The following is a 15733-nucleotide window of genomic DNA, read 5'->3' as shown; positions in this document are numbered from 1 at the left end:
ATGAGATGAATAAAAGACCATGACAACAGCTTGATAACACAGAGGAGATAAAAACCACACGCATGCACACACACGCACAGGGAAACATCATGTGGGAGCTGGATAAGTTTCTCTTGCCAAAAAAAATACAAAGAATAAAACCAAAAAAAAAAAAGAAAGAAAAAAGAAAAACAACATTAATCTATTTTTTATGATTTCTATCCTCCAGAGACAGTTGATATAAACTCAAGGAAGGAAGGGATGTAAAAGAAAAGGAATGAATAAAACAGCGTGTTTGGTAATGTCTCCACCAGAAAACAAACAAGTGAGCAAGTAAGCAATCCACCCTAATTGGTCAAAGAGCTGTTGTCACTAATGAGGTCTTAATTAACACAGGATTCACTTAAAACATGTGTGGACCCAGCAACGCACACACACGCACGCACAAACATGCTCACACGAGCAAACATGTCTGCTCTGTGATGTTTACATTCATTTAGAACAAGCAGAACACTTTGATGTGAGATCTCACGCATTCACACAATGAAAACAAACGCATGCACGCACGCATGCACACACACACACACACACAGACACACATGCATGCAGCCTGTCTGCTCACTGAGCTGGGGAGATTGGGATAAATGCCAGCAGATTTTAACCTGAGGTGATAACAACAACTCCTAGTAGCGCTCTCTCATTTTCACACACACAAACACACACACACACACACACGCAAAAAGGAAATGCACAGACTCAGAGTACATGCAACACACACACACAGAGCGAGAGAGAGAGTAAAACTGTAATAAGCAGCTCGGTGTACGATAACGAGCAGATGGAGGGAGGATTAGCCAAATAAAAATACAGCAACTAAAATTTGCCAGCATTCATATCTTTTACAGGACGGTGAACTTCTTAACACAACCACACACACACACAGGCACGCACACACACACACACCTACACAACTGAGGCTCAGAGAGAGAGAGAGAGACATCCCCAGTCCTCTGCTCCTGCTGGTCCTGCACCATCTGCATGTTCATGAACCATGTCAAAACATAATTGATTGAATGTGCCAGTGTGTGTATATTGGTACATGTGTGTGTGCACGTGTGTGTGTGGAGTCTTTACAAAGAGCTGGTTAACTGCGGTTAGACTGGGCATGTATGCTCCATAATGCAGATATAGGTTTGGACATGTCTCCCTTTGTGCTCAAATCACACACACACACACACACACACACACACACACACACACACACACACACACACACACACACACACACACAATCTATGATGTCACTTTACTGAAGAGCCTGTTGATTACCCATGGGCATTGCTCTGTCTGCCACCTGGCCGCACCGTGTTAGCAGGTTCCAGTGAACTTGCACATGTGACTGCACACACACACACACGCGCACACACACACACACACACACACTCACACATGCATGCACACATACACAGGGTCACTTATAGCCCTCTCCTCTCCATCTCATTAGCCCTTCTCTGTCTCTGCACTTAATTGTGTTTCAGCTGGAGTTAACAAGCAGGTACCACAAATAAAATCCGATCTAAAGGGCAATTGAGCCAAATCGGACAGAGACACAGAGATAACGCTCGGCTCTTGAGAACCAACACCGCACTTATCCCAGACAGTCGTCACTTTGAAACACAAGTGGAGTGCAAACCAAACTTTTATTTTAATCCCAGCTAGATTACACGAGCACCAGATTCGTGAATATGAAAACTGATTCCTTTTATGAATTTATTAAAATCGTTAATTTAACATCGCGTGTAGAGGGAAGCCATATGTCATGATTTCAGTGCATCATTAACAGGCTGCGTTTAATTAGCTCCAAATGTCGAGGCAAACGCTTAAGCATTTCTCTTCTCTGTTCATCACTTCACTGCTTGAGTCTTGAAACAGAGAGATTTTAATGTTAACGAAAAGAAACAGAGAAATATTGAGCGCCTCCCGAGAAGCTAGTGTCCAAAACTTGATCTAGTGTGGAGGACAATTTATTTCCGGGGTACTAAGCATAACTGATGTAAGCATCAATAGACAAAGCAGATTTTGTGTTGGCTGCTTTAGCTATGATATACAAAACCCATTTGAATAAATAATGACTTCTTAGGGGCGGCACGATTCTCCCTCTACCTGTGTGGGTTTTCTCCAGGTGCTCTGGTTTCCTACCACAGTCCAAAACATGCATGTTAGGTTAACTGGAGACCGTGCTGAGCATGAATGGACGTGCGTCTCTCTGTTTACGCCCATCCACGGTGTAACCCATCTCTCGCCCTGACAGCTGGAACAGCCTGGCTGGTTGTGCTACTAAGGTCGAACAACATTTGAGTCTTAAAACTTAATTTTCTTTGTATGTTGACCTCTGTAAACCAAAAAAACCCTTCTTCTTCATTGTTTGAAGGCTGGTCACATAAAAATCTCAGCTCATAAAAGCAAAGCTGCATCAAGAACGAAAACTGAGCGCCACCTGTGAACATTTAGACAGTTTGTGGTCAACAAGTGGCACGAGAAAAAAAATACAATTAACAAATCAGAAAACTGACAAGTGTGTTCCCACATCCTGCTGCACACAGCTGACACACACCAACAGAGCACGCTCACGGTTACAGGGCATGTGTTTGCTCACATGAGCTATCGCCACCTTGTTCTGCTTATGACTGCATTTGCATAATCTGCATAATGACGGCGGCTTTAATTGCCCACGCCCAGGTAAGGGATCATGTGGTTAAGTGGGAGATCATAATTATGTAAATAATTGGCCTGACCACGGCAAGCTGCTGCTCTCTGCCATGCCAATCTGGAGAGAGAGAGTGAGGTAGAAAGAAAGAGAGAGGGTCAAGGGGGAGAGAGATGGACAAGAGAGAGAGAGAGGGAGAGAGAGAGAATGTGGGTGGTTTAAGATGAAGGTGGAGGAAAGTACAAGAGGTGGAATTGATGCCTAAAAGAGTGAAATAGAGGAAAATGTGATTACTTTGCTATGATGGTGCACCTACATGAAAAGAGCTCGGCTCACTCTGAAACCTTCGAGAATAACCATAAAAAGTCAAAAAATAACAACAACCAAACAATCATCTATCCTCTTTTCCAGCTCAGGGTCATAGAGGCCCTGGAGCCTATCCCAGCTGCCACAGGGGGAGAGGTGGGCTACATCCAGGACCAGTCGCCAATCTGTCACAGGGCTAACACACACAGACAGAAACCCATTCACAGCTATAGACAATTTAGAATCGCCAGTTAGCCTAACCTCACTAACTGCATGGGGAGAACATGCAGAAAGGCCTCCATCCAGATGATTCAAACCCAGGACCTTCTTGCTGTGAAGCAACAGTGCAAGCCACTGCTCCACCGTGCTGCCCAGAAAAAACAATATCAGTTTTTAAAAATTGTGCAAACATTTCAAGCAAGTGGAAGAGAAAGAAAGGTTTTTACATAAATTAGTTAGCAAAATCAAGCTGTGGAGTGCATTCCAAACGCACTTAGAAGCAATCTATGAAAAAAAAAAAAAAGCAAAATAAATAATGATTTGTACCTAGAAAACCTAAACAGGATGTTTATTCAAGGAATAAAACTACTAAGAAAACTGAGAGAACTAAACTGAGGAAGTGACCATGCAAAAAGAATCAACTGAGCAACTCGGGCATCAAGTGATTTGATCAAAAGTTTGAGGTCAGCCACCAGAAGGATGCTGACTGTTTTTTTTTTTCAGTTTCTGCCTCCAAGGTCAAAAAAAATAACATGAGAACGCTCTGAAAGCTCCCAAACAGCACTATTTTTTCAGCATTAATATCACACACATCAGATGAATGTGATGGCACTCATTCTGTGACCCTTACACACAATTCTTATCACAAAGCCTTAACTCCAAACACGCCCCTCCCTCTCTTTTAATACATCAGATTCTGCAAAAATGTCTTTATATTAAAGGATTACTCAACAGTCTTACAGAAACATGCACACACGCATGGAAACACATGCACATGCAAGGAGGCACACACACACATGCACACGCAGACACACACGCCTGCCACTGTATCCGCTGCACAGATGGTAAAGGCAGCAGCCCCTTCACACAGACAAAGGGAAGGTAATTCTCTCTGCAGGACGTGAACAGAGCTGGAGCTGGAAAAGAGCAGCACACATCAACACTCCCCTCCCTGTTTCCTCGTCTCAGCCCCAGGCCAACAAACATCACAGGAGTAAACTGACAACGTGTGTGTGAGTCTGTGTGTGCGCGCGACCGCTACTAAAATAGGCTTGAGGAGGAGAGACAGGAAAAATAAGAGAAGAGGGGAGCGAGGGAGAAAATGAGAGAGAGATAAAATGAAAAAGAGAGGGAGAGTGCAGAGAGGAGGGAGGTAATAAACAGGATTAGTGCTTATCTTTACAGCACTGTGCGTGTGTGTGTGTGTGCATGTGGCGTGCATGTGTGTGTGGGTTTGGTTTTTCCTTTGCCCGAGGACAGAGTGACTGACTCCAGCATTACCTTTGCCAATGTGTCTCCATCCCCAGGTATCTTTTCTCTCTGGACTCCCTTTGAATTGGGTGTGATAGTACATACAGTACATTGCATGACTTTGTGTGTGTGTGTGTGTGTGTGTGTGTGTGTGTGTGTGTGTGTGTGTGTGTGTGTGTGTCGATATGCATGTGCCCATATTTTTTTGCTTTGCCTATAGTCTGCATACTTTGAGGGTGTGAGTTTTGTGTGTGTGTGTGTGTGTGTGTGTGTGTGTGTGTGTGTGTGTATTCGTGGACGCTGTTTTGCATGGCAGTTATGAACATACCATTGTACAGGATGTGTGTGTGTCTGTGCAGCTGCCTGAGGATAAAGACTGTACTCATCTTATTGTTGTCTCTACAGTTTGTATCCACTGTTTGAATTGCCAGTAAATCTCCCTGCAGAGAGTGTGTATGCACACATACATCTATGTGTAAGAGAGAGAAGGCTCAGAAGGTGGATTTAGTTGCTATTATAATGCTTGTCCAGCCGCGTAGCTCCATTGTATGTGACAGTGTTTCTGTTTGTAATCTCCTACCTGACCGCGGCTAACAGGCTGCTACAGCATCTCACTTTCACTGGATGGGGAAGGAGGAATACATTTAAATAATCAGGGGTTTGGGTTCATGGCTGATATTATGCCTCGCTGCTTTTGTAAATGAGCATCTGTGTGTGTGCGTGCGTGCCACTGGTTTGTGTGCGTGTGTTTATGTGCGAGCGGGTGCATCTGTTTTCAAAGACATCTGTGGATGTCTTGGTGGATTGCTCTTGTAGCAGTATCCCCAGCACTATTCCCTCCTTCACCAGAGATGAATAGACAGAGAAAGGGAGCAGGAGACGGAGACAAACGGTGCATGTGCTTGCGTGTTTGCGTGTGGCTGCGTCTGCATACAAATGTGTGTATGCTTGCGTGTGTGATGGATAGAGGGCTTTATGAGAGAGGAATAGGCTAATGACCGGGTCTCCAGAGGCAGTAAGATTCCTGGAGCTATTACCGCTGGAGTTCATAATGGCCTCTGTGCTTGGCCTCTTTTACACGCTGCTTAATGGGGGATCCAACAGTCCAACCGGCAAGTGTAACCCACCCGGAGAATACACGCCGCTGTGTGCAGTGACCCCGACAAACACACACACACACACACACAAACAAGCAGAATGGGCAGCCCATTTTCAATCAGGTTTGGATTCCCTTTCATGCACCTGCACGTGTATATTTTACAGTGTGTCGTCCTCCCGCCTTCCTTTTTTTCTTTTTCCCTGTCTTTTTCCTGCACACACACAGACACAGCTATACAACCTGTATAGGTCACAAAGGATGGAGGTGAGACACCCACCTCAGAGAAAACTGAGAGTGTCTGCTTGCAGTGCACAGCCAAACCATAAATCATGTCAGGCTACACTAGTCTCTGCACACGCGCACACATACAGACACACTCACTCCCCCTCTTTTCTCTTGTGTAGGTTTGAGTACAAGAGAGGGGGATTTGAGGATTATAGGGGAGCCTCACTTTTTCTTTTCTTTTCCATTGCTTCCTTTAGTACTTGTTGTTTCCATAGAGAGAAAAGTAGGGAAGTAGGGGGTGGCTAATCTGTGTGCATATGCATATGTGTTTATGTGTGCGTGTGTGTGTGTGTGTGTACAAATGAGTGTCTTTTCTGCACTTATGCAGGCTAGTGTGTGTGAGAGTCTTTCATCAGTGAATGGAAAGGGAAAGACTTGAAGGAGAAAGTCTATTCATTGAGGAAAACATCAAGGCTGTTTGGTGCTACTGTGTGTCTGGCATCTTAGAAATGCAAGAGGAAGACGAGAAGGAAGGAGAGAGAGAGAGAGAAAGAGAAAAGTGAGAGGGAGGAGAAGGATGGACAAGGTAGAAATCTGCACTCTGAAGCGCAAATTGATGCAAAACAGCTGTTAAATAGCTGCAAAGTGGAGCAGCTGCTTGGGAGATGAGGAGAGAGGGATGAGGAAATGAAGGGATGAATGATCAAGAAAGACGGAGACAGAGAGGCCCAGGGGAGATGTTGAAATATTAGACTAAATGAAGCTGGCTGAGCAAGCTTATAGCACATCATGATAGATGAATGGTATTAAACATGTTTAGGACTTGATACTTAACATAGCATATTTATAACTTCAGCAAATATTGTAGAAAACCAAAGTGAAGTGTATTAATGGTATTTTCGCTTCAAATAACCCATCTATCTATCTATCTATCTATCTATCTATCTATCTATCTATCTATCTATCTATCTATCTATCTATCTATCTATCTATCTATCTATCTATCTATCTATCTATCTATCTATCTATAAATCTATAAATCTATCTATAAATCTATAAATCTATAAATAAGTAACTGATTTGCTACATTACCTGTTTAACGTAACCACAAAGTTGACACAAAGCTGGTGAAAAATTAACCCACAGAGCACTTCACAGAAAAATGTTATGGTGACAGCGATTCTACTAGAAACAAGCAGCACTTCCTCTGTTTTTTTCCACAAGCTGCTACAAGCCTCTTTGTCTCTGCTTTGTCACCTTTTGAAAAACAATCCTTGGCTGCATGGTTGAGGTCAGCGTACAGTCAGGTTGGAGCATCACTCAGATCCAGGGTGTCTTCCCAGACTTCCTTTGCAGATACTTGGAAACATTTGAATTTATGACACTTTGCATGTCTTTTGCTTAGCATTCATACATAACAAATCATAAAGTAGCCTTTAATATCCACTGCAATAAGACTTGTTGCAATTTAACTGCCTCCCTAAGCAGTATTTTTACATTATATCGGAATGGCTACTTTAAAGAAATAGTATACAAACGTAAATCAGTTAAAATGAGCCTGATAGTGATTCTCTGTATGGTGTGAGTGTGCAGTAACAGCAGGAGGAGCTGACTTAAACAGATCTGATTGTCTCCAGTGGACAGTAAACATGTCCGGGCTGTGAGGTATCAGCAGTCTGGGGCCACATCTTCCTTCCCTCCATCCCTCCATCTCTCCAGGGAGCATCAGAGGAGCAGGTGCTTGCCCTCCTCCTCCTCCTTACTTCCCCCTCCCATCTCATTCCCCGCCTCCCTCCCTCCTCCCCCCCCTCTCTCTGTGAGGACAGTTAATGAGTTGTCCTTCTCCTTCCTACATCTCCACATCGCTGAGTGTCGTACTGCTCTCTGTGAGATCAAGCCGTGCGGCAGAGCCGTCATTTATCCACACAAGGATGCGCGATAACCAAGGATTCTGTTTTCTTTAGAGTGGCGGTGAGTTGTGTGTTTTCTGCAGTTTCAGTACAAAAGTCTTTGTTTGCTCTGTTCTTACCTGGAGAAAGTGATGAGGTCTTTCATTTGAGCCTGTCTCTGTTGAGTTAACATTGCTTGGATGTTGTCTGCGGGGCTGAGCAGCTACTGACCCGACTTCTTTTACAGTATTTTATTTCTCTTTGTTGTAGCCATCAGTGCCTACACCGACTTCAAGGTGTTATATTTTCTCTTGCGTTAAAGCTTTGGTGTGTGTGTGTGTGTGTGTGTGTGTGTGTGTGTGTGTGTGTGTGTGTGCGTGCGTGCGTGTGTGTGTGTGTGTGTGTGTGTAGGTTAGGTTATATCCTGTTTGTTATTTTCCTTCGCCAACATAAGTCGGATAGTTAGAAGTGAAGAGTGAAACTGAAGTTATTTTTAGTCATACCGCACTCAAAGGCTGAATAAGTTGAAAATATGTGATAGGGAAAACTGGTCCATCTTGACAGACAGCAGGTGCGAGCCACTTCTGGTTTCCTCTGTTAAAATACAAGCTTATAAAATCTTAAACTCTAATGCTGGGACCAAATACTGGAGCCAAATAATCCCTAGTGTCACAAAGACACGTTAAAGGCTCAAAATTCAAAGACATTTAAAAGCTACTTAATATACTGTCCTGTTGGGAATCTCTAAATGCTCTTATTTTGAAGCCAGACCGATCCACTTCCTGCTCCGTGCGGTGAACTTGGGCGCAGCTGCAGGGTGGGTATTTAAAGGTGTTTGTGGTTCCTTGTTATGCGTCTTTCTTGCCAAACTTGTCAGTGATCAAACACTTGTGCTGTTTGCGCTGAGCAAACTTCATAGACAGGAAGACAGAGGGAAGCGCTCACACAGCAACAGCGGCGGTGTGGGACAGTTTCCCTCTGATAGTTCATCTCACAGCACCCACGGGAGACAGAAGAGTCGCTCTTTAATCCGGGACCTTTAACAGCGACTGTATTGTTTGGCTGAGATAGATGCCGCCGGGCGCATTAGCAGCAGTCAAGCGGATCCCCTTCGCTTTTGTGTGTGTACACAGCCCGCAGGTGGAGTTCAACACACACACACACACACACACACACGCACATACGTGCACGCGTGCGCTTCATGCACCATGTGCTGCTCCTGACCTGCCGTAGACCAGCTGCTCAGCAGGGGTGTTACTGAGTAAACCTCCAATCTCTTTAATTACCTCCTTCTCATATAGATGCTGCTCATGCTGCTCATACTATGGCTTCCCATTCACATCAGTGTTTCTGTGTAATCAGATTACAAAACCTACTCTGGTATTTTGTTGACTTGTTATTGTCATCATTATTATTATTATTATTATTATTTTAGATTTAGACTAAGTGGTGTGTCCTCTGTGGGATGAGATGTTGTAATTTTGCAGGTTCAGCCTGTCGGTGCCAGCTGTGATTGGCTGCTTCTTCTGTGGCGTTCTTCGCCTTCAGTGCTGGATAGTTGTGTTAGAATATTTTCTCATGATTGCACAAGCGTTTGAGTGCATAATCTGACCTGAGGGCTATCTGGTGTTGTTCTGTAGCTGAGCAAACAGTTGGCTACATGAGCTGATATGAAGGGCAGGTGCTGATGGTAATAAATAAAGTGCCCCAGCCGTGCAGCTTTGGCCTAATCTGTACAGTGATAATAAGCAAGGAAATAATCCATAAGATCCATTCAGCTTAATTTACTCCTGGGCCAACAAGTGTCGACTTTGCTCTGATTTGCTGAACATCTTCACAGTTTGAATAATACTCTCTGGGCACCAACATGATTGTTTACTACAGCAACAGTTGTTTAGCAGGTGTGTCTTTGTGCACCTTTGTGCAATGAGACTGCGTGTGTGTGTGTTCTCTTCAATCCATCCCCCCTCCATCCTCCTCGTGTTTGCTCAGATGGTCGACGTCTAACCACGACAGTGTCGGCACCTGGTAAAACAGAGCGGGCCTCGGGCCAGAGGAGGAGTAACTGAGGCTGTCAACCGTCTGACACGACCCTCTGTGTCTGCACCTCTGCCACTGACGCTGAGCACATGAACACCTGACACACGCCGAGTTTAAAAAAAAAAAAAAAAAAAAAAAAAGGCTGCAGGCAGGAGTCAGGCGCTCGCCAGGCGCCAAAATAAACTGAGACGGGAGTAAGATTGGTTTTCCTCAGATTGTTTTATTTTTTATTGTTTTTTTCCCATCATTTCTGTATCAGAGAGGTGAGACTGAGGCACAAGCTGTAGAAGAGATCGATGACACAGATGGGGGGGAAGGCAGAAACGCAGCAGACGTGATCGGAGAAGCTGTCGAGTGAGTGGTAGGAGGCTGAAGAAGAGATAGCGAGGGGGAAATGACAAGCAAAGAAACTATAGTATGGACAGATAGAGGAACGTGTGAGGCAGGAGAGCAGCCACTATTTATATCTTCTTTCTGTATGTGAAAGACAGTGACAAGAGGCTCGTAGACACACTGAGAAGAGGGGTTCACCCAAAGAGGAGCAATGCCTTGCAGCCAGAGGAAGGTGGAAGGGAAGGCCCTAGGTTCAAGAGGGAAAAGAAGAGGATATGTAACCATGAGGCTTTTTTTTACCCACTGGCAGCCCACATTTCAACTCTAAGCTGAGGCTGTGATAATTTATAGACCTTTCACTAACATCTTGACTCTGTTATTATTGCACAGTAAACATGGCTCTGCTCTGGCGGCCTCGCTGTAAAGCATAAAGCAGAGTAATGGCTGCTGCACTTCCCATGCTTTCTTTGTTATTCATATACCTCTACGTGCTTCTAACAATCTGCCCTGGCGTGTTTTTTGATGCACTTCCCCTTTTTTGTGTGTGTGTGTGTGTGTGCATGCATTTGTTTTTTGTTTGCTGGAGGTGTCGGTTATTACAGTACGTGGTTTTTCTGCTCCACTTATCCCAGGACCATAAATGCGTGCTGGCTGTTTGGTCCCTAGGGGTCACATGCATACGTTTTGTGACGCACAGCTCCCGACTCCTGAGTCAGCTAATTGTGAATGTGCCTTCCTTTTCATGTACTCGCACAGACGGCCTGCATGTGTTTGACACTGTTTTTTGTTATTTTTTTTTAGTTCCTTTTTTTTTTACATTCACGTTAACTTGTGACCCTTTCCTGTGTCGGGTGAGTGTGTGTGAGTTGCTGGAGTCGGGGAGAGTGTTCGTTGTTTATGGATTGTAAGGATGTGTTAAGTGTTTCTGTGCAAGCTGCAGAGTGACTGGAGCTAGTAAAGCCATTTAGCAGCCCCTGGAGTAACCCAGGAGACTGCTGTGTTGACGCCACTCTGACTGCTATTACAGACAAGTTTAAGAGGCTGTAAAACATTTGGCTACTTTTCCTCTCTCTCGTTCTCTCATTCTTCGTGTGTGTGTGTGTGTGTGTGTTGTGTCAGAGGAATTTGAACAAGTCTGCCAGCTATTGTAACAACGGCAGTAGCCACTGTTGTGATTACTATCAGCCGTAGGGGTCCAGATAATAACATCTTAGAGCTTAAATGTAGCATATTTAGAGTGTGTGTGTGTGTGTGTGTGTGTGTGTGTGTGTGTGTGTGTGTGTGTGTGTGTGTGTGTGTGTGTGTGTGTGTGTGTGTGTGTGTGTGTGTGTGTATATACACTTATTATTGGTCTGCTGTTGGGTAACAGTTTGTAAACAGCCAGTTTAATGTCTTAAATGTTAAAATAGTAGCTTGCACAAGAACACACACACACATATGCGGTCATATACCAGTGTGATGGGAGTTAATAACTAGGTAGTATGTTACAACCCAACCTCTTCTTCCTCCTAATGACCAATCCCTGCTTGCACACACACTCTCTCTCACACACACACTGCTTTTTTTTTTTTTTTAATGAGCTGACGGGGCAGAGCAGGACCTCCCCCGCTGTCCTCACAGTCCCCCCGAGTCGTGTGTGGTGTGTGTATATGTATATGTGTGTGTGTGTGAGAGAGAGAGAAAGAGTAAAAGTGGAAGAGAGGGGCAGGGTAAAGGTGTTAAAGACGCAGGCCTCAACATGTCTGATATCTCTTGCATCATGCTGAGCAGGGTGGGATTCTGTATGTAGGTGTGTTTGTGTGCAGATGAATTTCGTGCAGTTTCCATTTTGGCAGCTGTGGGGAAGTCCTGCTAGTTTCTGCTTTTCGACAGGGTTTCTTAGGAGCTGAGGCATCGCTGGTCACTTAGGTCAACGCTGAAAACTAAGTGCACTGCAAAGAAATGTTGTACAGAGGGTGCATTTATCTATCTCTAAAGCTCAAGAAAGGATTGAGTAAAAAAGTGCATTTTACAATCTGCGTGGTGCAACTTGCTGTTGTAAAATTGTGTAAATTACATGCTATCAGTAGCGTCATGTCTACTGTACTAAGCTCACAGTTGAGCCCAAATACACCGACTCTGAGCAAGTAGCAACTGTAACAACAGGATTTTTTTTTTCAAGTTCACCTATTGTGCTTTTTCTTATTATTTGCCTATTATATGTTCCAGTGGTCGATTCTCATTTAAAACATAACCAAAGCTTCTAGTAATAACCGAAAGTTCAGGCCACCCTAAGTGCTTTGTTCAAGCTTTTTTTCGTGTTTTCCCTCAGTATGATGTCAATGAGAGCAGATATCCCTAATATGGTCATCTGCCAGTACAGTAGTCCCACCCACCTGCTGTTCAAACCTTCTGTTTATGAGGGGCAGCCAATGAGAAGAAAGTTGGCTTAATTAAAGAGAGGATGGTTTAAAGACCTGCATATTATCCCTATTATTTCACGACAGGCTTAACAGTGATCATTAGGAGTAGATATGCATAACTGTGGGGGGTGCTGTAGCCAAGCCCATTCACACATGCGGCCAACTCAGAATCACCAGTTAACCCAACATGCAGGTCTTTGGGCGTTGGAGGCACCTGGAGAAAACATGCAAACTCCACACAGAAAAGCTGACAGCCAGTGGATTTGAGCCTTGCTAATATGTTTATTTTTAATGTGATGTCAACATGTTTGCTTGATATCAGCGTGTGTGTCATAACTGTAATGATAATCTTGTTCGCAAACACACTCTATTCTTTTAAATGAATCTGCGTGGTTATCTGAAATGGACAGCGCACACAGGGTGAGGCCTATTGTTTGCTGATAATAATATGGTCTTTCGTATAGCACCATCCTCAGGCAAAAATTCCCATTTTCCTGCCTAAGGTTGTTTCTCCATTTCTTCTTCTTCCTCTTCTTACACCCAGCTGTTTTCTGATGCAGTGAGCAATAGAGCCTCACGGCGCCTTTTAGTCATGTTTACTCAATCTGTCCTGTTTTTTTTAAAAAAAAAAAAAAGATTTCTAGAGGGAGTTAAAAAAAAAGCCTTAATTTGTATTTAGGGCTGTTGTGTGTTTCATATGTCAGCCCTCCCGCTGTCAGGAGCAGCAGTGGTCAGAGGTGAAGGGTTAAAGGTCACTGTAAACCCCACCACATAACCTCCTGCATCCCAGAGCAGACAGGACTGACTAACAGAGAGACAGAGTGATGGATGGAGGGTTAACACTACCCTGTACCTCACACACACACACAGAGCTCAAATCACACACCCTCCCCTTCATCACCCTGCACCCTCCCTCCCTCCTCGTACTCATCCCCTTCCAGTCACCACGCCACCCTCCCATGAGTGCTAGCCAAAAGGAGGAAGGCTGAAGAATGAAGAGAGGAAAGAAAACGACAGAAAGCGCTGTCTGAGGAGGAGAGAGGGTCGGGTTAGTTGGTGGGGGGGTGGAGGGTGCGTCTGAGGAGAGAAAATGGATACAAAAAGTGAGAGAAGAGAGGAGTAAAAGGTAGGCTGGAGAGGGAGGGGGGCAGTAGATGGTGAGAAGGAGGAGGAGGAAGAGGTGGAGGAGGTGGGAAGTGGATAGAAAAGAGGTCACGTGACCATGTAGCAGCTGCAAGGCTGAGAGGGGAGAGAGTGAAAGAGACTCTCATAGGAGCAGAAAGACGACAAGCAGGAGGAGAACAGTGAGCGGCAGGGTGAGTGCTTGCATGATTGAATTATGCGCATATGCACACGGCAGCCCGCGTGTCTCTGTGTTTGTGAACGACATGGATAAATATCAGAGGGTGTAAGAAAAGATTGTAGAAAGAAGGAAGAAAGAAAGCAAGAGACAGAGAGGAGATTATGTGTGTTGGCTTTTGTTAAATAAGCTCCAGTGTGCTGAGATAAACGGGAAAGAGTGGAGAGAAAGAGAGGGAGAGATGGGGAGGAAAGAGTGGAGAGAAAGAGGGGGAGGAAAGAGTGGACGAGTAGAGGGGAGAGGGAGGGAGAGAAGGAGTCGATAGAAACTGTCTTATCATCTCTCCCTTGACTGCTGGGCTCAGCAGGGACAGAGATGTAGACACACACACAGCCTGTCAGGATCTGAGCTTTTGCTCTCTTCATCTCTCTCGTTCCCTTTCTGTCTATCTGATTCACAGTTTCAAGTTCAATTTTCTTTAAGACGTGTAAATACATGTGTGACCGCAGACATGAAGAAATTAGGAGGAAGGACTGTATAGAAACAGGTTCTGTTAGATAAGAGCGTGGCATGTCAGAAGCTACATGCATGTCAGTTGTATGCATCACACACTGTCTAGCTTTTTGCCAGCTTGCAGGGTCATAAAACCTGAAACGGCACATTTCTCTCTAATCTAGGCTTCTATGTTTGGGAGCATGTGCAAAGGAAACCTACCTAGAGTTAACCTCTAACCAGCTCTCGTTTTTGTTTTTTTTGTTTTTTTAAATTATCTCTTTCAATCTTAACCGAGTTTAAATCTGTTTTAATGCTCCTACATACTTTTTTAATCACTCTGCTGTTTTCCCTGTTTTGGAATCTGTAAGTCTGAGATTTCCAAGCTCTGAAATCCACCGTTTACTTTATTCTTCCACTTTATCAAAGTTGTCAGTGTGACGAGCGGCGCGTTCAATAATGGTGTTCATTGTGTTCATATGAATTTTTCATGAGTGTGTTTACTGCTCTGGCCCTTTTGTTTGCTCTTTTTGTGGTTTTATGTGTCTGTGTGAGTGTTCTAAAGGTGTTCGTGTGATTGTGTGTTGTGGTGCTAATGAGGTCAGTGCTGTAGCAGCCAGGGTGGGTGGAGGGGTGCTGGCTAATTCCAGCTGTAATTAACATTAGTGGGTCAGTAAGAGGGTAGAGGGTGAAGACAAAGGTTACCTTACTTGTGTTTGTTCTCGGTGTGTTCTCTGTCCAGTAGATCGATGGACGCTCTGTGTGTGTTTCTGTTTTCTGCATGTATGTGTGTACATGATTGCATGCTCCACAAGGGTGTAAAAGCGCAGTGTGGTTTGTGTGTAGACGCCCCTGCGGTCTTAAGATGTGTTGGGTGGCTCCCTTGAGGAAACGGACATGTGTGCACTCATGTGTGTGATTTGCTATTAGGGTCACCGCTCTCCTGCCTCCACACTGTCTCTAGTGGAGCTGACCCCCACGTATGCACTCACTATCATCCCCAGACACACACAAACACACACTTGTCAGTTGAGTTTTGTTGATTCAGAATGACTCTGGTACCAGCTGTGTTCAGAAAATCTTTTTTTAGGCAGGAAGTTAGCCGAGTGCAACGCTGAGCGAGGCCTTCGCTTAATCAAATCAATAATAAAGTTCCTCGCATCTTTTCTTTCCGCTCTCGCCAGGTATGAACCATGAGTCCAATAAGTCACCATCATTAGGAATGATCTCCACGGCGAGTCGCACCACGGCTACAGTCAGTCCCCTCAGTCCACTAACCAATGGGAACGCAGTTGCCCAGTCTGCAAACTCTGGATTCGCTGCTGCCCTTCGTAAACTGGCCAAACAGGCAGAGGACCCCAGAGGTGAGCACTGGTTTAACCACCCTGCACACACCCAAACACAGCTCCAGCTGCCTCAAGCCCTGGAGAGCTAACGTATTTTTGAGCACACACACACACAAACACACAAACAGACTCCTCTTTGTGTGTC

The 15733-nt window shown here is 44.6% G+C and overlaps 1 protein-coding gene across 7 annotated transcripts in view; it reads left to right on the top strand.

Moving 5' to 3' along the window:
- Positions 1-15733, top strand: part of LOC113026923 (genetic suppressor element 1-like) — a 39532-nt gene that overhangs the window by 5850 nt on the left and 17949 nt on the right. For 2 of the 7 annotated variants that reach the window (XM_026176212.1, XM_026176211.1), the window contains exon 2: positions 15427-15606. In XM_026176212.1, coding sequence (XP_026031997.1) covers positions 15427-15606 — 180 coding nt within the window. The other 5 variants (XM_026176217.1, XM_026176216.1, XM_026176215.1 and 2 more) reach the window with 5 other exon arrangements.

This window comes from Astatotilapia calliptera, chromosome 7 (assembly GCF_900246225.1).
Source record: "Astatotilapia calliptera chromosome 7, fAstCal1.2, whole genome shotgun sequence".
NCBI lineage: Eukaryota > Metazoa > Chordata > Actinopteri > Cichliformes > Cichlidae > Astatotilapia > Astatotilapia calliptera.
This window is presented reverse-complemented; position numbering and strand designations above follow the sequence as displayed.